Source organism: Gekko japonicus, unplaced genomic scaffold, assembly GCF_001447785.1.
Source record: "Gekko japonicus isolate JY-2015 unplaced genomic scaffold, Gekko_japonicus_V1.1 scaffold1804, whole genome shotgun sequence".
NCBI lineage: Eukaryota > Metazoa > Chordata > Lepidosauria > Squamata > Gekkonidae > Gekko > Gekko japonicus.
The window spans coordinates 313,064-337,928 of record NW_015177066.1 but is presented as its reverse complement, the minus strand read 5'-3'; the positions used below and the strand labels follow the sequence as shown (position 1 = coordinate 337,928).

Below are 24,865 nucleotides of genomic sequence, written 5' to 3'. Positions count from 1 at the left end.
AGTCTTGTAATTCTAAGAAAGATTTTTCAAAATCTATACTTTTTTGTTTTGAGAACAGAACGAATGAATTTGAAAGATAAATGAAAATGTGTATAAGACCGCCATCTAAAAAAAGAAGAGAGAATGGGAAACAGATCAAATACTGTTGAGAGGAGATGGATAGAGAGAGAGAGCAAGCCAGTTTGGAGCTAGAATGTAACCAGCAGCAGAAAAGTAAATCTTTTTAAATGACCATGAAGCTGCCAATCACCTGTCAGTATTCTTGTCATGGTGAGAGATCTCTTTTTTGCCATGCACCAGCGGGAGCTGATGATGTTTATTGTTTGCGTTTCTTCCTATCTATAAGGAAGTGCCAGAGAAAAACCAACTGTGCGCTGTCCACGGTGCTGAAACTGTATCCCCGGGCTTCTTTTACTTACCAAATGACGCTTATTTATTTATTTATTTCCTTCGATTTATATACCGCTCACCCCCTAAGGGCTCTGAGCTGTTTACATTATACATTTGATACAATTCCTACCTAAGGCCACACACACATACAATGGGGGAAGTGACTAACCTAACAGGCACTCTGAAGCGGAGACTTCGTTATTGTGGTCTTTCTGCAGGTGGTCTTTTCCAGTCCGGCAACAACGTCTCCCTGGTGCAGGTCTTCCTTCCGTCATTGCGACTCCTCCCAGGCTTGGGCCAAGCACATGTCAGTGCGTGCTCCTGCAGCCAGCCTCTGTCCAATCGGCTCCGGCCTGCCGCGTCGCCCCGCCTCTACGCTCCGCCGGCCCCGCCTCCGCTCTCTCGCTCGACTCGCCAACTGCCGCCATGTTCTCCGCCGTCGCCATGTTTTTATTCTCCCAGCATGCATTTTTAAGCAGTGGCCGTTAATGAACCACAGTTAATATCTGAATATATGTTCATGGTTGATTTCTGTCTGTATGACTGGAATCATAAATGGCACTCAGCATACCATGGAAATGCTAGGTGTACCTACTAAGTTAACCTGTTAGTCAGTGGCAGAGTACAAAAGTGTTTCATAAACTGTGCGTACGACAAGGGGGAACTGATCTCTGTTACTCTGGGGATCAGGTGTAACAGCTGGTGGTCTCCAGGCGCCACCTGGAGGTTGACAACCCTAAAGGACACAGGCTCATGACTACACTACGGCCACCACTGCATGAAATAGAATTCCAGACGTGCGGAGATGAGGAAAGTGTAAATCTGAAAACATCTGCTGCTCTTTGATTTTTGTTTTAAAAATCCCCTTGAACGAATTCAATCCACTTTCTACAAACCTGGGCGAGAACGCGCCCGGGGCTCTGCAGTGCCTCGCGGGGCCTGCAGGTGGCAGCGGCGAGCAGTCCCGGCTGGTTAGATTTGGCCCTCCCGGCCTCCGTAGCGCGGCCTGGACGGACTCGCGCTGGCCGGGCCATGGCGTCGCAAGGAGCCTCGTCGGGCGGCAGCCCCATCCAGATCCCCAGCCGCCTCCTGCTGCTGCTCACCCCCGAGGCCGTGCTGCTGCCGGGCTCCACCATGCGCGCCAGCGTGCACTCGCCGCGGAACATGCAGCTGGTGCGGAGCCGCCTGCTGAAGGGCACGTCGCTCAAGAGCACCATCATCGGCGTCATCCCCGACACCCACGACCCGGCCAGCGACCTAGACCCGCTGCCCCCGCTCCACAGGTACAGGCCCCGCCCACCGACCCCCGTCGCCGTGGCGACCGGCTCCGCCTCGCGACCCTCTCTCTCTCGGTTGTCAGGGCAACCGCCCGGCTTCTTGGTAGCTCGCCTTTGGCCAACGGTCGCGGCTCGTGCCCCGCCCCTTCGCGGCTGGGACCCGCCCCCTCTGTCGTCATGGTAATTGCCTCCCCTTCCTCCCTTCTGTCGCTATGGCTACAGTTCTCTCTGTCGCCGTGGTAACTACCCCTTCTGGTCCTCCTGACCCTTTTGCCCTGGCTTCCATCCTGGTACCTTTATCCATTCATTTATTCATTCATTTCACTTAATTTATGCCCCCCCCTTTTCTCCTCAGTTGGGGGCTGTGTCCCTTCGGTTGTCATAACTGTCAGGCTTCCTTTGAGGCACCTCTTCCCTTGGATCAGGACCACTGACCTCTCCTGCTAGGACTTATCTCAAGGGTCTGGCAATGGTGCCCTTGCCCCGCAGCAGTGGTGCGCTGCCTCTTTGTTGCTATGGCAACTGCTCCTCCTCCTCCCTCACTTGTGTCCTGGGCAATGCTCCCTCTAAGCTGTGGAGTCTTGTGAGCAAACATTCTACTTTGTGAGCTACTGGCATATTAAAAGTTGTGAGCAAGCAATTTGGCTACTGCATAAATTAGTTTGCTCTGGGGCCAGCCTTCCTGAGCTGAGATGGAAATCTGGGGGCTAAAAAACTGTGAGCTAGCTCACACTAACTTGGCTTAGAGGGAACACTGGTCCTGGCAGCTGTTCCTTTTGCTCTTCCTCTCTGTTGGGCATGGTAACTGCCCTGTCTGGTCTTCCTGCCTCTCTTGCCACAGCCTCTTCTTCTTGCCTATGTCTCCATAAAGTAAAGGTTCCCTTGCTCGAAAGCCAGTCGAATCCGACTCTAGGGTTGCGGTGCTCATCTCCATTTCAAAGCCAAAGAGCCAGCGCTGTCCGAAGACGTTTCCGTGGTCATGTGGCCGGCATGACTAAACACCAAGGCGCACGGAACGCTGTTACCTTCCCACCGAAGTGGTACCTATTTATCCACTTGCAATTTCTTGCTTTCGAACTGCTAGGTTGGCAGGAGCTGGAACGAGAGTTGGGCGCTCACTCCGTCATGCGGTACCCGGGTCTTGAACTGCTGAACTACTGACCTTTCACAGCCTGCAGTTCAGCGTCTTAACCACTTGAGCCACCACAGCTCCACTATGTCTCCATAGCCAATGCCTAATCCCCTCTTAGATTGTCATGGCAACTGTCAGCTCCCTCCCCTGGGAACTCTTCACTCCTGGTGTTGGACCAGCAACTTCTCCTGCCAGGATGCCCTTAAATGCTAACTCTGTGGTAAAGATAAATGCTCCTTTTTGTCATGCTTTCAGCACTATTCAACTCCTAGTGCACTCCTATGGAGAATTACTCCAGTCCAAGCTCTTTGAAATCCATAACCTGATATAGGATTGCAGTGTGAAAAACCTGCCTTGGTTGCACAGAGAGAGTCCCATGTGTGGCTGCACAGCCGGCCACCCACTTAAATTGTCACTGGAATGCATTGGAAAACCAACAACCTGCCTCCCTGGTGAAATTTGCAAGGGTGGAGTAATTCATGCAGCTAAGGTGGCGATTTGGAGAGACGCAATGCCTGTTTTAGTTGTTTCTCAGATGCCATTATAGATTGTAGGTCAGATTGGTACTCAGCACACAGGGACCATATAATTTACAGTGAAACTTCTGAAAAGCAACTGGCAGCACGGAACAAGTAGAGTCAAGGCTTTGCAGTTCTGCCACTGTTGTGGGGTCCATGGTGCACCCTTCGCCTCCTCCTGCACTGCTACCAACTGGTGGTGGTGCAAGAGGAGAAATTGGGTGGGCCAACACACTGTTATTAGTGTCTGCTGGTCAGGCCTGAGCTGAGTGTTTCCTACAGTGTTGGCGTGTAGTGTTGGAGAGACCGCTCGGCCTGGCTCGCTTTTGAGTCATTTTAACATCCCAGTTCACCAGCACCTCTTTGAATTCCTTTCGTGTGGGGTGATCCAAAAAAACCCCCAGTGCCATCGCTTGTCTGCAATTCGTTGTGATGTGTTCAAGGATTCACTGTGACAGGTGAACCAAAACAAAATAAGCTCTCTTGTTATGGCTTCAGCTGCTCAGCTGTCTGTCTTTGCCAAAAGGGGAAAGCCAAATAACTCATTTAGGGATTAGTCTGGGTAGGGCGTTCCTCTTGCCTAGGCATGCTGGGGGCAAAGCTCTGGAGTCCTCGTGGATGTTTCCTTGTTGTGTTTCCTACACATACCATTTTGCGAAACTCTGCCGAGCATACACCAGTTTCAGGTATGTAGCAATGTTAGGGGCAGCAGAACAAAATTCTAGTCCAGCAGCACCTTATAGACCAACAAAGTTTTCCAGGGTGTAAGCTTTTGTGAGTCGTAGCTCACTTTTTGAGGTTATTTATCTGACAAGTAAAGGAACTGCGGTGGCTCAAGTGGTTAAGACGCTGAACTGCAGGCTGTGGAAGGTCGGTAGTTCAGCAGTTCAAGACCCGAGTGTGCCGCATGACGGAGTGAGCTCCCGTCTCTAGTTCCAGCTCCTGCCAACCTAGCAGTTGGAAAGCAAGAAATTGCAAGTAGATAAATAGGGGCCACTTCAATGGGAAGGTAACAGCGTTCCGTGCGCCTTGGTGTTTAGTCACGCTGGCCACATGACCACGGAAACATCTTCGGACAGCGCTGGCTCTTCGGCTTGGAAACGGAGATGAGCACCGCAACCCTAGAGTCAGACTCGACTGGCTTTTGAGCAAGGGAACCTTTACCTTTATCTGACAAGTAAGCTTTCACTCACAAACTTGGAAAAATTTGGGTTTTTTTTTAAGGTGCTACTGGACTCAAAACCTTATACCCTGAAAAAATCTTTCCAGTCTTTAGGGTGCTGCCGGACTCAAATTAAGTGCCACTGATAGTACTGTATAAATAATACTCTATATGTGTTTTATTTGTTTCCTTTTTGTGGGTTGCATATCAGTTTTTGGCCATGCAACAGAGGAATCCACTGATCTCCATGCGCTTAGTGGGTCATTAAAAAAAATAATAATAAAGTAATGAGTATTATTCTGTATATATAAGAAGTGATTTGAAGATGTAAGCTTGTTAAGTGTAACTTCAGTGGGAACTGATTCATTATGTAGTGTGTTTTCTTGAAAGCTTTCAAATCTCTTCACAAAAGAAATGGACTAACATGGGAAAACAAGTTTGCGTGTGGCCAGTCATGTTAGTTGTATGGCTCTAGCTCATAAGTGTGGGAGATGCTTGAGCAGGTTGCATTGTTTTTTCTGTGTGGGTGCCTTATGTGAAGACCTATATCTGAAGAATGGACACAAAAAGAGAAACGTGCATATAAATATAGCTAGAGCAGTTTTTGTCCGGCAGTCATCTGTGCAGAAGAGATAAGTCTCTGGTCAGTGTTGAAAAAAACAGCTTGCCTCCTCAGCGGGGAAACTGCTGTAGTGAAAATAACACACGACGTTTCTGCTGTGGATGGAGTTCTTTTCCCCTTGCATGTGCGCTTCTTTGGATACTGACCCTCGTCTCACAAGTAGTCCAGACTTGCATATGTTTACAAAAGTTACGGCCAAACCAGCTGTCATGGCGTGGGGGAGCAGGGGAACCACACAAATTTGCCACCTTCCAGGTGGGGTCTGGCGATCTCCTGAGATGACAGCTGATCTCAACATGGATCAGTTCCCCTGGGAAAATATTGCTGCTTTGGAGGGTGAACTCCAGGGCATCACACCCTGCTGAGGTCCCTCCTTTCACAAGCTCCACCCCCTGAAATCTCCAGGAATTACCCAATCCAGAACTGGCAAATTTAGACCCACTGGCTCTGGCCTGGAAATGCTAAAAGCAATGGAGTGTGGCAAAGTAAAGTGTTTGTGTGTGTGTGTTTGGGGGGGGGGGTAAGCTCCCCATGACCTCCTCTGTTTTTGGTACAAAATTGTTCCCCACTTCTGCTTTAGAAACGAGGGGGTGGCCATGTGCAATGCTTCCTCTAAGCTTTGGAGTCTTGTGAGCGAAAATTCTACTTTGTGAGCTGCTGGCATTAAAGTTGTGAGGGAGTGATTTAGCCGCTGCATAAATCAGTTTGCTCTGGCGCCATCCTTCCTGAGCTAGGACAAAAATGGATGAGCCGGAAGCTAAGAAACTGTGAGCTAGCTCACACTAACTCAGCTTAGAGGGAACACTGGTCATGTGTAAAATCACGTGTGCAGTCCCCCCCTTCCTCATTATCAATTTGACCTTTCTCCCCAGTGGCTTGAGTGAAATTCTGAGAAAGAGAGCGAAGGTCTGTTATGCTGGTTGCTAAATTTCTTGCTGTGTCACTGCAAGTGAGGGAAATCTTAACTCTTTCAGGATTGGCACGGCGGCCCTGGCAGTCCAAGTGGTTGGCAGTAACTGGCCCAAGCCTCATTACACGCTGCTGATCACAGGCCTCTGCAGATTCCAGATTTTGCAACTGGTGAAGGAGAAGCCCTACCCGGTCGCCGACGTCGAGCAGTTGGATCGGCTGGAGCAGTTCACCAACAAGTCTAAAACCGAGGAGGAACTGGGGGAGCTGTCCGAGCAGTTTTATAAATACTCAGTGCAGGTTCGCTGGTTTGGTTCTGTGGAAGCTGATTTTAAGCAGCAACACTTTTAGGTTGTTACATGCGGGTAGAAAAGGTCTGTAGCTGAGTGCAGGGCCGGCCCGTTATTCTTAAATTTTAGACCATTGCCTAGGGCGACGGCTCGATGAGGGCACCATTCTGGCCGGCCTCGTCCCCTCCTCACCCCGCACACGAAGCCTCCTTTGCCTGCTTCTTGCTCCGTCCCCAGCAAGAGACTCCCCTCTTTGCAGCCCCTCAGACAGAAAGAGAAGGAGGCGGGGGGGACAGGCGCGGGGAAGAACCCAGGACTACGGGAAAGTGCCGCTTGCCCTCTGCTGCCCCAGCGGTCTTGTTGGAACTCCTTTTGCAGCCTGGCACAAGCCGCCTCCCCTCGAGTGATCCCCCCCGCATGCATTTGCAGCTTGCCCCCTCGGCCCGCCCGCTGCGGCTCCGGTGCCCACCACCGTCCCACCCCGCATGGGGGGGGGCAGAATGTATCCTCGCCTTGTGGCCAAAAAAAACTGGCTCGAGCGATCCCCCCCCCCGCATGCATTTGCAGCTCGCCCCCTTGGCCCGCCCACTGCAGCTCCAGCGCCCACCACCGTCCCACTCTGCATGGGGGGGCATCACTGGCTCAGTGGCAGAGGACATGATTTTGCACACAGATGGCCCTCAGTTCACTTTTTGGCATCTCCACTTAAAGAGTTGTCGGGCGATAGGTGCTGAGAAGGGCCATTCTCTGCCTGAGACCCTGCTTGTCCAAGTACAAAGAAGATGGAGAAAATAAGAGGCAGATAACTTTTTCTCCTTTCCCCATAATAACAGAATGTGGGGACACCCAGTGAAATTTATGAGAAGAGTGAAAAAGAGATACTTTTTTTGACCGGTGCATGATCAGCTTATGGAATGCGTTGCCATAAAATGGAACGGCAGCTGCTACTTTTAAGTCGTGGAGTATCTATCAGTCAGTGGCTGTTAGTTGTGATGACTGAATAAGTCCATGTTCAGATGCAGGATGCCACTAACTTTTGTTTGTTGGGTGAACAACAGAAGGGGGGGGGTGCTTTAGACTCCGTGCCCCAGTTATCGTTGGCCGCTTTTTGGAACAAGGATGCCGGACTAGATAAAGCAGGACTTGGCAAATCCCAGGTGCCAGGTTGCCATAGCACCTAGAAATTTAGTTGTGGCGCCTAGAACCAGTTTGGTATAGTGGTCAGGAGCATGGACTCTAATCTGGGAGAACCAGGTTTGATTCCCCACTCCTCCATATACAGCTGCTGATGTGACCTTGGGTCAGTCACAGTTCTCTCAGAGCTGTTGTCTCAAGGACAGTTCTCGAGGGAGCTCTCTCAGCCCCACCTACCTCACAGGGTGTCTGTTGTGGGGAGGGGAAGGGAAAGGAGATTGTAAGCCTCTCTGAAATTCCTCCAGGTAGTGAAGGGCGGGGTATAAATCCAATCTCCTCTTCTTCTAGTATTTTTCTGTGGTGGCAATAATTAGAAAATATGTTCACACATAGCCTTGAAAGCTGAAATATGAAACTCGCTCCTAAATTGCTGAGCTGACTTCTAGAGCCAAAGAAAATGTGTTAGTACCTCAGATAAAGCAGTAGTCTCATCCAAAAGGGCCCTTTCAGAACACCTTACCTTCTTTAAGACAATACTGAGCAAGATTTGCCAAAAGTATAAAGCAGTTCCAAAGTCAAAGACCTTTAATGGCATAGCAGTAAGATACATAGATGTACAATAACACGGCATGGATATATAATACATTATAAGCAATATGAATCGATCCTTTACTAGAATAGATCTATCTTTGACTACTTCGGCAAGAAACTTGGCCGCTATAGCTGTAATATTAGGATTAGCATCCTTTAGTAGATTTTGAATAACTTTTTCCCTATTAGAACTATAATTAGGAGGAAATAAAGATGACAACAATTCTTTGCGTAAGACTGAGTGAAATTGACAGTCAAAAATAATATGATATATTGAGTCCACGGATTTTAAAGGACAAGAACATAACCTTTTGTGAAAGGGAGTTTTCTTAAACTGACCTGAAAGCTCTTTTGAACAGAACACATTTAGTCAGGCTACTGTAAAGGCTCCACGGTGCGAAGGCTGGACTATAAAGCAGTTCCATATGTGTCCCTCCCCACTCTAGCCCTCCAGCTGCAGAATGCATCCCATATACTTAAATACGAGTCATTCCACTTCAGTGAATATGTAGGGTAGGTAGGTGGAACAAGCACTAGAGATCTGGTGCGCAAAGTCTGTACCTTTGCCGGGGTGGGGGGGGGATCACGAAAAGCTCAGTGCGTGAGACCGCTTGATAAAATGGCAGTGCGTGAAGCAGCTGGAAGCATTAGTACAACTCGTTCCTCGAGTTGTATGGTGGCCTGCCCAGTGCCTCCGGTCTGAACAAGTGCTGGAGGCTGTTGCCGTCCCGGTCTCGTAACATCTTGCTGTCAGATTGCCTGAGAACCCTTCTAGGCACGGAAAAGGCAACCGCCGGGCAGGAAAAGGCAGAAGAGGTTTTGGTCTGTCGTTTTGTAGACCATGTGCACCATTCAAAGTGAGCAGGGAACTCTGACGATAATTGCATCAGAAAGGCATTCAAATCACGCGGCATAAAGCCCTTCTAGCTCTGTAGTCAGCAGTACTAATTGGCCTCAAGGAGTCGGTTACCTTTTGCTTGTTCAGGTAGAATCCTGCAGGAGCTTCGCCTCGAGGCAAATGGTGTCTCAGCCGCTGAAATTCAGAAACGATTCTTGTGATAGGCTTGGTTTCCGTGGTGCAAAACGATACTGTAAAAGCATTTAATACTTTTTTTTTTTTTTGGTCCTTTCCCTTTTGAAGCTGGTTGAAATGCTGGATATGTCGGTCCCTGCGGTGGCTAAACTCAGACGCCTCCTGGACAATCTGCCCCGGGAAGCTTTGCCGGATATATTAACTTCCATCATCCGCACCAGTAACCAAGAGAAGCTGCAGGTACAATGTGCTGCTGCTGTTCAGGCCGAGCACCATCCGTCCCCCCACATTCTCTGTGCTTGTTTTCGAATTCCACATCTGTCAAAATGATTAATAACAGTGACTTGGAAATGTGATAATTGCCTGAAGCCCATTGCCATAAATTAAAAAAAATAAATAAACAGTTGTTGTATGAAGCTCAGGTAATTGAGCTACAAGTTATCTCGAGAGCCAGTTTGGTGTAGTGGTTAAGTGCGCGGACTCTAATCTGGGACAACCGGGTTTGATTCCCCACTCCTCCACCTGCACCTGCTGATGTGACCTTGGGTCAGTCACAAGCTCTGGCACAGCTGTCCTTGAAAAAGAGCAGTTTGTGTCAGAGTTCTCTCAGCCCCACCCACCTCACAGGGTGTCTGTTGTGGGGAGGGGAAGGGAAAGGTGTTTGTAAGCCGCTCTGAGACTCCAAGTGAAGGGCGGGGTATAAATCTTTCTTCTTCTTCTTCTTCTTCTTCTTCTTCTTCTTCTTCTTCTTCTTCTTCTTCTTCTTCTTCTTCTTCTTCTTCTTCTTCTTCTTCTTCTTCCCTACTCGAACATTATACTCCCTTCCAGAACAACTTCTTTTGATAAGAGGAAGAATTAGTGGGAGTCATTGGACTATACTGTGACCTGGACAGCCCAGGCTAGCCGGATATCATCAGATCTTGGAAGCTAAGCAGGGTCGGCCCTGGTTAGTCTTTGGATGGGAGACCCATCAAGGAGGTCCAGGGTACCTACGCAGAGGCGGGCAACGGCAAACCATCTCCTTGTGTCAAACTCCTTTGTTACGAGGGCCGGATCTGACATAAATGTCACTTGGTTGGGCCGGGCCATGTGTGCCATAAAACATAATGCCGGGTACCAGAGAGATAAACTGTATATAAAGGACAGGAACTCGTAAGCTCTGAGTTGGTGTCTCCTCACTGCAAGGCCTCATGTGCTGGGAGGGGAGTACAAAGGAAAACCCGTGCGGGTGGTCTGGAGAGCCAGTGGTGAAGCACTGGGCCAACGTTCCCGCACTGCTTGACTGCTGCAGACAAGGTTGTTCCGCCATCCTGAAGCCACAATTGGGGCGGCTTCTCCCGCTCCACCCCTAAGAAGTCTCCTGTTCCCTGTCAGGCTTCCCCACAGCATCAAGGAAGTACACTCTTGTAGAAAGGTTTTACTTTATTTGAAGCTATAGGTGCATGTACGGGATCACTGTTAGGAATGAGGGGGAAGCAACGGGCATGGCAGTTTATAGTACATTCAAACAGCTGAGGTCCAATTGCAGGACTTCCCGCGCGCGCCATCGGGCCTGAGAGCAAACGCTTCTAGTTGGCATAACATATCTCCTTCCCACGGCTCTCCATGAGATCACCCGAGCAACTATCTAGCAGCGAACCACCTGTGGCCTTGAGAGATATACACGTTCCAGCAGCTAAGCAATAAAGCGCATCCATATGAAACCCAAAATAAAAAAGACATTTGGCAGCTTGCTGACGTTCCCTCCTTTACACTAGTTGCTCACGGGCCACGTAAGAGCCCTGGATGGGCCGGATCTGACCCCCGGGCCTTATGTTTGACACCCCTGCTCTATGGGGTCACCTTTAAGTCAGCTGCGATTTGATGGCACTTTTCTACCACCATTGGATCCGATTTGGCAGAAGAGAAATAATTGGATCCAATCTAATAATTTTGACACCGCTCCCTTTTTTGCACCCCCTTTCCATTAACGGAACCCCTATAATATTCTGTGGGGAGTATGGTGCCTTGGCTTGAAAAGAGCCGTTGAAGTCGCCCATTCCAGTTCCCCACTCCTCCACATGAAGCCAGCTGGGTGACCTTGGGTCAGTCACAGCTCTCAGAGCTCTCTCAGCCCACCAGCAAGTCTAGCTCACCACCTAGTGGTGCATAGCGCTAAAGAGTTAGAACTTCGGCTGCCAGGCAATCCTTGGAAATCCTGGCTGTACCACAGATTGTCATATGATAATTAATTCCAATTTTGTGTTCTGTTTGCCTCTTCAGTAGATATTTTTTGGTGAGGACTGGTGCCCTATTTAAGCAGATGCAGATGGTCCTAGGTTCAATCCCCAGTACGTCATGTTAAAGGGTTCCAGGTAATGGGGCACAGACGGACCTCAGCCCGAGACCTTGAAAAGCCACTGCCAGTCACACTAGGCAGTATCGATCTGGGCTATGTGGACCAATGATCAAACTCAGTAAAAGCAGATTCATTAGCGACGTGTTCACGAACCTGACTGAAGGAGGATAAAACATTGGAACTTTACCTGGAAGTCTCTTCTCTTCAGTGGGGCAAAGTCATCCACACTCCACAGCCAATACAGTCTACACAAATTTGCATAGCCCTGCCCAAAGCAAGAGGAGATGTGACTTAACCAGTTTGGATGACTTTGCCCCGTTGAAGAGAAGAAACCTTCAGGTAAGTTCCAATTTTCCATTCCCTTAAAATAGGCACTGATATATCCAGTGCAGCAAATGTGTCTGTAGCATTGGGAGAGGAAGAATGTTTGAGAAACAGGGCAACAGTCATAAGAACATAAGAGAAGCCATGTTGGATCAGGCCAGTGGCCCATCCAGTCCAACACAGTGTGTCACACAGTGGCCAAAACCCAGGTGCCACCAGGAGGTCCACCAGTGGGGCCAGAACTCCAGAAGCCCTCCCACTGTGGTCCTCCTGAGGTCCACCATTGCCTCCTGAGCACCAAAAATACAGAGCATCACTGCCCCAGACATGGTGTTTCTCTGCTCCATGCGCTTATCCAATCCCCCGCTTGAAAACTACATGGCTATGTTCTTGTTAGATTTTAGACACGGTTGGCTTGGAGGAGCGATTCAAGATGACCATCCCCTTGCTCGTTCGGCAGATCGAAGGGTTGAAGTTGCTTCAGAAGACCCGGAAACCAAAGCAGGACGACGACAAGCGGGTACGTGGGTTCAGTATTTTATGTTAAAGGTTCTAATGACAGGACGAATATCTGAAGTTGCAAGACCAAAAAAGAGGTTTTTTGTTTTTTTTTAAATGCCTTGTTCATGATTGGGCAGGAATGGAAGGCTGCCAGTTAAATAGAACTTAAATTATACTGCCTCCATAATTGAATAGTCACACTGAAGCTAGGCAGTTGTGATTTCCGCCCCCCTCAGCAAAGCGCTAGTCAGAACAGCTCTGAGGGGAGCAGTGCAGAGTGTTCACTTGGCTTATGTTAAAATTAGAGGCGTCTGTCAAGAGCGCACACACCCTGGGTCTTTTTGAGGTAAAACCGGCTTGGGAGCATTCTGTACTTTTTTCCGGCTGCAGGGATGACAGAGCAGAGATTGAGCTTCGAAGTGGGGAAACCCTCTTTCGAAGTCTCATGACTCGCGTGGTGGCCTGAGGTGAGCCACTCTCAGAGTTAAGCTCAAGAAGATTCTGGAAAACCCGTGGAAAGGCATCCGGTGCGTTTTGCTTGCTGAAGGGCAGCTGCAGAGGGGAGGTCCCCGATTGAGACTGGGGTTGCGGTAGAGGGCAGGTGAGCCGGCGTGGCATGGTGGTCCGAGTGTCAGACAAGGGAGACCCAGGTTCGAATCCCCCACTCCGCCATGGAAGCTTGCCTGGCAGCCTTGGGCCGCTCACGCACTCTCAGCCTCACCTCCACCTTAGGGTTGTCATGAGGAGAAAATGGAGGCGAGGAGAGCAACGTGAACTGCTTTGGGTCTCCATTGGGGAGAGAGGCGGGGTATCGATGAAACCTTTAATTTAGGGGTTCCAAATGCGGTTCCGAGGTGTCCACCGGGTTCGAATCCCCCACTCCGCCATGGAAGCTTGCCTGGCAGCCTTGGGCCGCTCACGCACTCTCAGCCTCACCTCCACCTTAGGGTTGTCATGAGGAGAAAATGGAGGCGAGGAGAGCAACGTGAACTGCTTTGGGTCTCCATTGCGGAGAGAGGCGGGGTATCGATGAAACTTTAATTCAGGGGTTCCAAATGCGGTTCCTGTGGGTTCCGTGGTGTCCACCGACACCTTTCTTGGCGGCTGCCAGGTGGTTTTAGAAAGGGGGCGCGGCCCGGCGGGGTTCTTGCCCAGCAAGGCTGTGTAGGTTGGCTGTAGATTTTTTTTTTTAAAAAAACCGCATTGCTTTGGCAGCAGCTGCCCCCACAACTCTGGGATCTTCACTGTGTGACTGAAGGTAAGCTGTAGCAGCCATAGGGGCCACGGTGGCTCAGAGGTTAAGACGCTGAGCTGCAAACGGGAAGGTTGGCAGTTCGAGACCCAAGTGCCGTGTGACGGAGTGAGCACCCGTCTCTGGCCTCAGCTCCTGCCAACCTGGCAGTTCAAAAGCAAAAAATTGCAAGTAGATAAATAGGCACCGCTTCGGTGGGAAGGCAACAGCGTTCCGTGCGCCTCGGCGTCTAGCCATGTCAGCCACATGACCACAGAAACGTCTTCAGACAGCGCTGGCTCTTCGGCTCGGAAACAGAGATGAGCACTGCCCCCTAGAGTCGGATTTGACTGGCTTTCAAGCAAGGGAAACCTTTACCTTTATGCCTCCTGCAGGAGCTACTTTGTGGCAGCCATTTTGTGGCTGTACCCCCCACATGGTGTCAGAATTCCAAAAGGCACCCAGGGGGTCAAAAAGGTTGGCAAGCCCTGCGCAAACTCTTCTTCCTAGACTGTTTTCCCACCTTCATGCAGCCTGCAGGAGCCATTATTGGCTTTTGGGGGGGCTTCTCCGCCCCCCGTGCTGTGATCCCAGTATGAACTGGGGAGGGGAGGCTGCAGCTGCTGTTTAATATTTGGAGATAGTTTTTTTTAATAACATGTCTGGGGGCGACCCCCTCTTTCCTTCCAAATGGGGATAATCACAGCCGCTCACCTTTTGAGGTTGTTGTCAGGATTGCAGTGTTTGACCACGGGCGTGGTTGGAATGCATACGATGCAAAAGGCCTGGCTGATGCGGAATAGAGAGACCGCTGAGGTCTGTGTGGGGATGGGATACTTCCTGTAAGCGCTTTTGAGCACCATGATGGAAGAATGGCTGAGCAGGATTGCAGGGGGGGGGAATGCTAGGAAGCATCATAGGCGCGCAAATTGTCAGTATTACTGCTTATGTGCAACCAGCCAGAATAAAGGAAAGCGCACGTTTCAATTATATTTTGAGCCTCTTCAGCATGCGTTCTGTATTATGTGACGGGGTTAGAATGCCTGTATTAACGTGCAGCATAGCAATTGATCTCTGTCAAGCATGCCAAGAGAAGAGTTATGTGAAGCGCAGAATCTTAATTGTACATTATCTGTTCTGCTTGGTTTCGCTTTGGGGAGCTCATCTTTTATGGGAATGAGCTGAGAAAAGGGATTGTTATTATCGTGATCCCTTTTCGTTTCAATCGACGTTGTGAGATGTGGATTCTCGAAGCGTCCCGCGTCGCTTGGCTGCCAGCAGTTTATATTCTGCAACTTCTTATATGAATAGATTATGGATTCATTCGATAGCTGGTTGTTTGTGGCTGTAACCATGAGATTGCACGTGGAAAGCTGGTGGTTCCCCCACCCACCCCCTGTGCCTCACCTGTTTTAGGTCGTCGCCATACGTCCCATCCGAAGAATCGCTCACATTGCGGAAGATGAGGAGGAGGATGAAGACCACGATGACGTCATCATGCTGGAGAAGAAAATCCGAGCTTCCAGTATGCCTGAGCAGGCTCTCAAGGTGTGCATCAAAGAGGTAAAGAGGTAGGTTACGTCTCTGAGCAGGGGACTTTATTTCCAAATGGTTGCCTGAAACTGTTTTTAGTTTATATGTATGTGATTCTTTCTCTGTAAGAATTGGGTTCCACGTGGGGAGTTTTGCTGAGGCTAGCATTGTCATCCTAGATATTCATTTATTTCATCTCAGAGGCGGAAGAAGAACATAAGCCATTGTAAGGAAATCAGACTGGCTTCTTGGAATTGAGCTAGTACAGTGTCAATATAACATGGCAGCAAACAGAATATTGCGCTGCTGGCATTCCTTGCTTCGTATCTGTCAGTTTGATAGAGGGCTGTCAGCTGTCTATGGATCTGTTCTTCCAGGTTGAAGAAGATGCCTCAGTCAATGCCGGAATATGCCTTAACTCGAAATTATTTGGAGCTGATGGTGGAACTGCCATGGAGTAAAAGCACAAGAGGTAAAGGCTGCCTTTTCACAGGCTGGGATTGTGTACCATTCAAAAAAGGTATGGGCGGTTGGAGGAGGGGCTGTGGCTCGGGTAGAGCATCTGCTTGGCATGCAGATGGTCTTAGATTTAATCCCTGCCATCTCCAGTTAAAAGGACCAGATAGTGGGCAATGTGAAAGACCTCAGCCTGAGACCTTGGAGAGCTGTTGTCAGTCTGAGTAAACAATACTGACCCTGATGGATCTAATTTAGTATAAGACAGCTTCATGTGTTTTGCACTTAGATATTTGCTGTGTTATCTGGGTTACCAGTTCTTGTGGTATGCTTGAAGAGCGGGGCAACGTTTTAGCTCAGTTTTCTTTTTCCCTTCTTTCCGGTCAAACATTTAACGCTTGGCTGGCAGACCGCCTGGATATCCGTGCCGCCAGAATTCTCCTGGACAACGACCACTATGCTATGGAGAAGCTGAAGAAGAGAGTGCTGGAGTACTTGGCAGTCAGGCAGCTTAAGAACAACTTGAAGGGCCCCATCCTTTGCTTCGTAGGCCCTCCTGGAGTTGGCAAGACAAGCGTGGGGAGATCCGTGGCAAAGACTCTGGGTCGAGAGTTCCACCGCATCGCCTTGGGAGGAGTGTGCGACCAGTCTGACATCCGGGGTCACAGGTATCTCTCTCAGAATCACTCCGTGCGTTAGCACTATAGAAGAGTGTCCATTTTAGTATTTTTTCCCCTCCCGCATCTTGATTGTGATACATGGGGTGGTTTTCCAGTGGAAGAAGGCATGCTGCCGCGTGCACATTCCGTGGTGCGCATGGTGTCCCTTCGCTCTTTGTTGCCAGGGAGCAGCAAATCCTACAAACTGACTTCATAGGACAGATGTGAAACAATTTTTATTAACAGGCAGAAATGAAAATATTAAACGTTCCAAATTGTCAAGTCCTGGAGAAACTCGCTCCCGACAACACTCTCTTGGCAGTGATTTGTTTATTGAGAGATAAAGAGGTTTCAAGCATAGACGGATCTGTGTCAGAACTGGCTTCCTTAGCGCCAGTTCTCAGATTATATATAATTCGGGGGGGGGGGGGGCGCCCCCGACCAGGTCAGTCACACCCATCAATCCAGCCCTCCAAAACTACTGTGCTTCGTTAACCTTCCCCCAGCAAACCTACAGTTACACTATCTAGCCATGTCTGGTACTCAGGTCAAGCATGCATACTTCCCACAATGGGGAGGCCCCGCATGGACACAGTTACAGGCCAGCTCAACTCTCAGCAAAGCAGCTCCACGCAAGCCCTCACACACTGCCCCCAATTCCCAGCTGGAATGAAACAAGGCAGTGACATGAAACAGACAGTGAACAAACGTATGGCAAACGAGGGCCGAGTTTGACACAAATATTGATTTTAACAGTATTTTTAGTGGGAGCACAGTGGCTGGGCGTGGTACCCAAGACTGGCGTTGAACACATGAAGCTGCCTTATACCAAATTGGACCCTTGGTCCATTAAAATCAGTGTCATCTACCCAGACTGGCAGCAGCTTTCCAAGATTTTAGGCAGAGGTCTTTCACATCACCCGGCATCTGATCCTATTAACTGGAGATGCTCTGCATGTCAAGCAGATGCTCTGCCACGGAGCCACAGCCTGTCTGTGGCCTATTTATATTTGGAGTTGTGCATATTTTGGTGTGGCTCCCCCTCCCCAGACTGCTGTGTCTAAGGCTGCATACAGATGCCATTAGAGACCACTTCTTGTCTGTTATTGGGCATGGAACACGTCTTGTTCTCAGGTACCTGTGTGTTTATCCTTCCTCCCCTTCTATATTAAGGAAGCCGAAGGCGGCTTCATTTTTAAGTGTAAATATGTTTGTAGATTAAATGGGTGAGTACAAAACAGTGTGTAATGCCCACCTTTGACACTGCTGGTTCTTCCTTATTTACATTGTACATAATGGTGCTTTGCTGTAGTGGTTAAGAGCGGCGGACTCCAATCTGGAGAACTGGGTTCGATTCCCCACTCCTCCACATGCAGCCAGCTGGGTGACCTTGAGTCAGTCACAAGTTCTCTCAGAGGTGTTCTCTCAAGAGCAGTCCTCGAAAGAGCTCTCTCAGTCCCACCTACCTCACAGGGTGTGGGGAGAGGAAGGAAAGGAGCTTGTAAACTGCTCTGGGACTCCAAGGGAAGGGTGGGGTATAAATCCAATTCTCCTCCTCCTCCTCCTCCTCCTTCTCTTCTCCTTTTCCTTCCAAGAAAAAGGCATTTTGTTATGACAGCTGTCGGAGATCAGATTGGTCTGCAATTAGCAGACTGACTCTTGTCCCCTTGCTTAAAAACTGGGGAAACTCTGCTAGTAATCCCACGCTGATGGAATACAGCCCAGTTGTCTTAACCAAATCAAACGTTTTAGCAATGACAAGGAAGCGCGGCTGGGTACAACACCTGAAGGAGGGAGGTATAAAATCCCCCTCTGGTGCCTCACGTTAAGAAAGTGGCTCGGTTGGGTTATTAATCTCTGTACAGGAAATAACTGGTCGAGGGTCCAGGCTGTGGAGCTCAGGACAAAAGCCCTGCTGATGAAATGTACTTTTGAATACTGTTCATAAGTCTGTGGATTGGATAGTCCCCCAGTTTGTCAAATATGGGAGCCCTGATGTATCTGTCAGGTTTGGATCTGTCATGCCTGGGAGCTGCGAGGGTGGACACGCCGGGAGGGCGAGGTGTCGTGTCCGGCACCACCTCAGACACCTGGGCGGTTGGGCGTTGATTCACGCTCACCGACCATCAGGATTTGGGTTCTGGGACCAGTGTTACACCAAGCCGCAACAAGGTTCTCCCCTCCGCTCTCGCTCTCTCTCTCTCTGCACGGGCGAGACGTTCACAGCTGGCTCTCCACACTTGGCTCCCGCTTTCACCATAAACGCCGACCACATCCTCCCCGGTTGTGCCTTCTCACTTCCTCTTTATTCCCACCTGTGTCCCCGCCCCACCTTACAGCAGATTAGCCATTGGCCCCGTCAGTTTCCCTCCTGGTCCCGAGGAGATCCATCCTTCCTCTTCTCTGTCGGGCCCCCATCTTGCCACAGCCGAGCTCCCCCTCCTTCCCCCCCTTGGGCGGCCGGCACGCCTAGGGCTGGCTGGGGTGGGAGCACCCCAGCCCCTTCCCTGAACACCTGGGGTGTTTGACCCGAAGCCACCCGTCGGACCCTAGGGTTTCCGAGGACCCCGGACCCCAGGGCCAGTTCCTGGCTCACCCCTTGAGCTCGCCTTGGCGGGTGGGTGGTTGGTTCTCTTCTCCGGAGGTGTAGCCAGCTACCCTGTCTTCCATCGGTTGGCAAGGCAGGAGAGTGCACGGGTCGGGTGCCTCCTGACGGTATCTCATGTTATGGGATGTCATGTACAATGCACTGAAATCCTCATACACGGCACATTCTTGCCGTTTGTTGATTACAGTGTGGGGATGAAGCAAGTAGAGTCAGGCCAGGCATCACTTAGCCTCGGCTGCCGATAACCCTTTTGAAAAGTAGTTATGGCTGGTTGCTATTCACCGGGGAGCCACTAGAGGTTGTTAAATGCTTTTCATGGAACTTACGGAAAAAGAGAAAACACTTTGCTGAAGTTAACTGCTTGGACCTCAGTTCTATAGTCTGCTTGTTTTGTTAGCTACAGCCTGGACGATTAGAGCTTCAGTACCAAGGCTCCCTTCCTGTGTGCCTGGACTGGTCTTGTTTGCTGAGCCCTCTCTCTCTTGCACATATACCTACATGGACCTCCCCCCCCCCCCCATCTCCTCAAGTTGCATCAAAATCCACTTTTGAAATCCCCTTCAATGTTAAAAGCAGCATACCGAAAAATGCAAAGAGCGGCATTGGGGGGAGGGGCAAGGACATGGGAGATGTCTCGAAAGAACCTCTGGATCGTGGCCCCGTGATACTGTGGTATTAGAATTTTTATATCTAGTGCTGGATTTAATAAGTAGCAAGCCCCACACGGCTTGGGACCAGGGTATCTGAAGGACCGTCTTCTCCTCGATGTTCCTACCTGGGAATTAATTTCCCAGGGAGAGGCCCGCCTGACAGGCTCACCAGTCAGAGACACTCATTTGGTGGGTTAATGAAAGAGGGCCTTTTCGGTGGCAGACCCACCATCACGGAACAGCCCCCCCAGGGGGCGGTCCCTGGCCCCCCTCACGTCCAATCTTTAGTAGGCAGTTGAAGAAAGTTTTGTTTAGGATTACATCCCGTTAAGTTGACTTGGAGTCCTGAGCCGTGTTCCCTCTAAGCTGAGTTAGTGTGAGCCAGCTCAGAGTTTCTTAGCCTCTGGCTCACACATTTTCATCTTTGCTCAGGAAGGATGGCTCCAGAGCGAACTAATTTATGCAGTAGCCCAATCACCTGCTCACAACTTTAATGCCAGTAGCTCACAAAGTAGAATTTTTTGCTTCCAAGATTCCACAGCTTGGAGGGAGCATTGGTCCTGAGGTGATATTAAATTTTGTTTTTTTAGGTTTTTAATGTGTTTTATGTGTTTCACCTGTGTCGTAACTCACCTTTTTTTTAATACGTTTTTATTGTTTTTGTTAATAACATTACATACATCAAATACTTTTTGATTCTAAATTAATAAGGATAATTACATACATTCTTAACATCTATTCTCGCCATACAGTACTAGTAAGTCACCATGAGTCTGACCATTATAGATTACCTACTATAGCCTATAAATATAACCATTTATGATAGATCTGCTTAACTCACCTGGAGCTCCATAAGGAAGAAAGGTGGCCAATAAATGGTTTGAATAAAATAAATAATGTTGGCTTCAAATCACCCCTTTGACTCCCCCTCGGCCTGCTATTTTTATTTATTAAGATAATATTGAGGCTGACTTTGCATATTTTTTCAAAGCTAGCAGCTAGGAATATGACCTATCTTGTGTATGTTGTTTTTTTTTTGGGGGGGGGCACGTTTCAAATGAAAATATTCTCTCCTCCCTCCTCCATCCGTGACTTGATGTGATATAGTGCTAGTTTGGGGTTATTGCAGGTATTGGACTGCAGATAAAAATCTGTGCTTCTCTTTTATTATCTACAAAGGGCCTCGGTATATTGGCTTATTCTCAGTGAGCCCTCCCTGTTTATGGTTTTTCCGCAACGCAAAGCCCTTAAGCGTAACTGTGCATGAACAAGTGGTTCACAGTGCCCCACCTATAAGAGCGGCACAAGCCATTTATGGCTGGTGGTTGGAGGAGAATCCCAGGATCCTAAGGGGTACTTCACAGCTTACGGAGTCCTCCTGACCTTCACGAGGGGTTTCAGTCTGATGTGTTTTGGAAGTTCTGTGCTTGAAACTTAATCCCCCAGAGCGCCTGGCCATGTTCGGACTGGGACTGTGGCATATGGGGAAAGCAGGCGTAAAGTCCCGCAGGGCTCTGTTTCTCCGCGCTGAACCTCCCCCCCTTGCCGTCAAGTCCCAGCTGACTTAAAAGTGGCCCCATAGGGTTATCCAGGCAAGAGACGTTCAGAGGTGATTTGCCAATGCCTGCCTCTGCGTAGAGACCCTGGTATTCCTTGGTGGTCTCTCATCTAAATACTAACCATGGCTGACCCTGCTGAGCTTCCGAGATCTGATGAGATCGGCTAGCCTGGGCTGTCTAGGTCAGGGCTGAAAAAGCCCACAGGTAACTGCAATTAATAACTGCGGTGGCTCAAGTGGTTTAAGACGCTGAACTGCAGGCTGTGGAAGGTCAGTAGTTCAGCAGTTCAAGACCCGAGTGCGCCGCATGACGGAGTGAGCTCCCGTCTCTAGTTCCAGCTCCTGCCAACCTAGCAGTTCGAAAGCAAGAAATTGCAAGTAGATCAGTAGGTACCACTTCGGTGGGAAGGTAACAGCGTTCCGTGCGCCTTGGTGTTTAGTCATGCCGGCCACATGACCACGGAAACGTCTTCGGACAGCGCTGGCTCTTCGGCTTTGAAAGAGAGATGAGTACCGCAACCCTGGAGTCGGACTCGACTGGCTTTCGAGCAAGGGAACCTTTACCTTTTAACTGCAATTTGCCTGGAGGGGGAGACGTCCATGTATCAATAGTGATATTTCCCAACAGGGCAAATATCAGTTCCCTGGGACCATTTCAATTTGGGAAAGTATTGCAGGGTTAAGGAGGTCGGCCTAAATCCCCCTCCCCCAGTCTCAGTTCAGGTTGAGTCCCTGTGTGCCTGGGAATCACAGGACTCCCAGAACACATCTGATCAGAATTTCTCACGGCCTTTGTAATGTGTGAATTGGCCGTGGCTTTGAGAGGAGATGGCCAAGGCTCCCAGAGATCAGGAGAAGACCCTTGTCACAAGGGCACTGTCACCCCGCCTGCCTGGTCCGGTTTTTTGAGATCCAGAGAGGTGGTTCAGAGAGGCTAGGGGAAGAGTAAGGCAGCAGAGATTCTGGACTCTTGTGTGCGAGCTCTCTCTTTCTTGGCTTTAAAGACCTACTGGCCCTTTAAGACCAAGTAAGCATAATAATTCCTGCCAACCTAGCAGTTCGAAAGCAAGAAATTGCAAGTAGATAAATAGGTACCACTTCACTGGGAAGGTAACAGCGTTCCGTGCTCCTTGGTGTTTAGTCATGCCGGCCACATGATCACGGAAATGTCTTCGGACAGCGCTGGCTCTTCGGCTTTGAAACGGAGATGAGCACCACAACCCTAGAGTCGGATTCGACTGGCTTTCAAGCAAGGGAACCTTTACCTTTACCTAAGCATAATAAAGTAATAGCTGTGGTGGCCAAGAACACTCCCTCTAAACCAGTGGTTCTCAACCTTCCCAATGCTGCGACCCTTTAATGCAGTTCCTCATGTTGTGGTGACCCCCAGCCATAAAATTATTTTCGTTGCTATCATAAGACCATCGAAAATTTGTGTTTTCCGATGGTCTCAGGCAATGTTCCCTCTAAGCTGTGAAGTCTTGTGAGCAAAAATTCTACTTTATGAGCTATTGGCATTAAAGTTGTGAGCAAGTGATTGGGCTACTGCATAAATTAGTTTGCTCTGGAGCCATCCTTCCTGAGCGAAGACAAAATGTGTGAGCTGGAGGCTAAAAAACTGTGAGCTAGCTCACACTAACTCAGCTTAGAGGGAACACTGGTCTTAGGCAACCCCTGTGAAAGGGTCGTTCGACCCCCAGGTTGAGAACCGCTGCTCTAAACTGTGGAGTCTTGTGAGCAAAAATTCTGCTTTGTGAGCTGCTGGCATTAAAGTTGTGAGCGAGCCATTTGGCTACTGCATAAATGAGTCTGCTCTGGAGCCATCCTTCCCGAGCGGAGGCGAAAATGTGTGAGCCGGAGGCTAAAAAACTGTGAGCTAGCTCACACTAACTCAGCTTAGAGGGAACCCTGGTAGCAAAGGGTGCATTTGTGTCAGTACATCAGAACCCCAGACTGCAGCGTGCAAGGGGCTCGGACATTTCTTACTCCCCGGTTCAGATCCCTGACTTTGTTCGTTGGACTGCATGTCGCTGCTTTTTCTTTCACCGTTTTGTTCCACATAAGACCTCTTGGATCATAACAGATTTAGAAGTGCCCCCCGCCCCCAGATGCTGCCTTGGGTAGACAGGAAGGATGCACTCGGAGCCTCAGCCTCAGTGAGGAAGTGTTGTGGTCCAGACCGGGGTTTTGATAATGCCGTGCCGTGCGATGTTCAGATACAGGGAATACCCTGACCCTACCACATAAAGGAGCACATGTGAAATCTGTCTTCCATGGGACTCTGGGGATTCACTGCTGTTTTCCGTTCTGAAAAACCCAAACCGGCACTTTCCAGCTGTCCTTTTGCTTTCCGCGCACACCCGCTCTGGTTGGCAAATTTACCCCCCCCCCCAAAAAAATACAGTGTTGCATTTGAAACCAAAATGATTTTCGAAATATGAGAATGGGGCGCAACTTCAGAATTTCGGTTTCATTCTTCACCAATCCTTTGCGACCCAAAAGGATTTTTGAAAAATTGGACCCGGGGGCGCAGTTTCAGAATGTCCATTTCATTCTTAGCATAGATCTGGCGTAGTGGTTAAGTGCACAGACTCTAATCTGGGAGAACCGGGTTTGATTCCCCAGTCCTCCACTTGAACCTGCTGGATGACCTTGGGCAAGCCATAGTTCTGTCAGAGCTGTTCTTGAAAAAGAGCAGTTTCTGTCAGAGCTCTCTCAGCCCCACAGACCTCACAGGGTGTCTGTTGTGGGGAGGGGAAGGGAAAGGAGTTTGTAAGCCGCTCTGAGACACCTTTGGGTAGTGAAGGGCGGGGTATAAATCCAATCCTCTTCTCTTCTCTTCTCTTCTCTTCTCTTCGAACTAGCCAAGATTCTGCTCCTGTGGAATAACCTCTGAACATCAGCTCAGTATGGATACTGACGTGGGAGGGGAGAGCTTGATTCTTCCTCTCAGAGCCCTGCCCTAAACTGGCTGTCTTCTAGTTGCTCACCAATGCTACACTGTAAACTTTTTTTAATTAACTGAATCTGAATAGTGTACTAAGTGAACTGGAGTCTTATTGGGTACTTTTCCTCGCATTCATTGAGGTTGGACGGGAATAATTAGCATAAGCCAGTAGAGGGTGGGGTGGGAGAGATGTCTTTTGTAATTGCCATTACAATTATATAATTATCCCTTCCTATATCACGGGCAGCAACTGCAGAAACATTTTGCATCGAGCCGCATACTGAGGGTCGAGTTGCTGCCGGAAAACAGAACAGCAGCAGCAGCAAAAGGCCTGGTTATGTTGGTGGGTGTAAAATGGGGCAGAATTTTCAAGGGTTCTCCCCAGAATAAAGATTTTGGAACCATTTGCTAAAATTCCATTGTTGGGTGCATTGTTGTCCAGCAGAACTTTGGCAAGTGTACACCATACCCAATGAAAAAGGCTACTTTAAAATCTGCTCCTTATACATGCATCTGTGTGTGTTACATGCTGTCTAGTCCCTTTGGACTAATGGTGACCCTGTGAATTAATGACCGCCAAGATGTCCTCTCATTAACAGCTTTGCTCAGGTCTTGCAAACTGAGGGCTTCCTTGAGGGAGTCAATCCATCTCATGTCGGGTCTTCCTCTTTTGCTGTTGCCTTCAGCTTTTCCTAGCGTTATTGTCTTTTCCAGCAACTCTTGTCCTCTCCTAATGTGACCAAAAGTACAGTAGCCTCAGTTTAGTCATTTTAGCTTCTACGGAGACTTCTTATATACATCTGTGTTTGAGCTGCGGTGGCTCAAGTGGTTAAGATGCTGAACTGCATGCTGTGGAAGGTCAGTAGTTCAGCAGTTCGAGACCCGAGTGTGCCGCATGACGGAGTGAGCTCCCGTCTCTAGTTCCAGCTCCTGCCAACCGAGCAGTTCGAAAGCAAGAAATTGCAAGTAGATAAATAGGTACCACTTCGGTGGGAAGGGAAC

General features: G+C 49.3%; 1 protein-coding gene across 1 annotated transcript in view; it reads left to right on the top strand.

Moving 5' to 3' along the window:
- Positions 1 to 1,403: 1,403 nt before the first annotated feature.
- The window catches only part of LONP2 (lon peptidase 2, peroxisomal), a 79,544-nt gene continuing 56,082 nt past the window's right edge, over positions 1,404 to 24,865 (top strand). Inside the window, exons 1-7 of the mRNA XM_015428183.1 lie at positions 1,404 to 1,673; positions 6,076 to 6,310; positions 9,167 to 9,298; positions 12,118 to 12,240; positions 14,869 to 15,023; positions 15,363 to 15,457; positions 15,851 to 16,109. Coding sequence (XP_015283669.1) covers positions 1,423 to 1,673; positions 6,076 to 6,310; positions 9,167 to 9,298; positions 12,118 to 12,240; positions 14,869 to 15,023; positions 15,363 to 15,457; positions 15,851 to 16,109 — 1,250 coding nt within the window. The 5' untranslated portion in view covers positions 1,404 to 1,422. The remainder of the gene's footprint in view (positions 1,674 to 6,075; positions 6,311 to 9,166; positions 9,299 to 12,117; positions 12,241 to 14,868; positions 15,024 to 15,362; positions 15,458 to 15,850; positions 16,110 to 24,865) is intronic.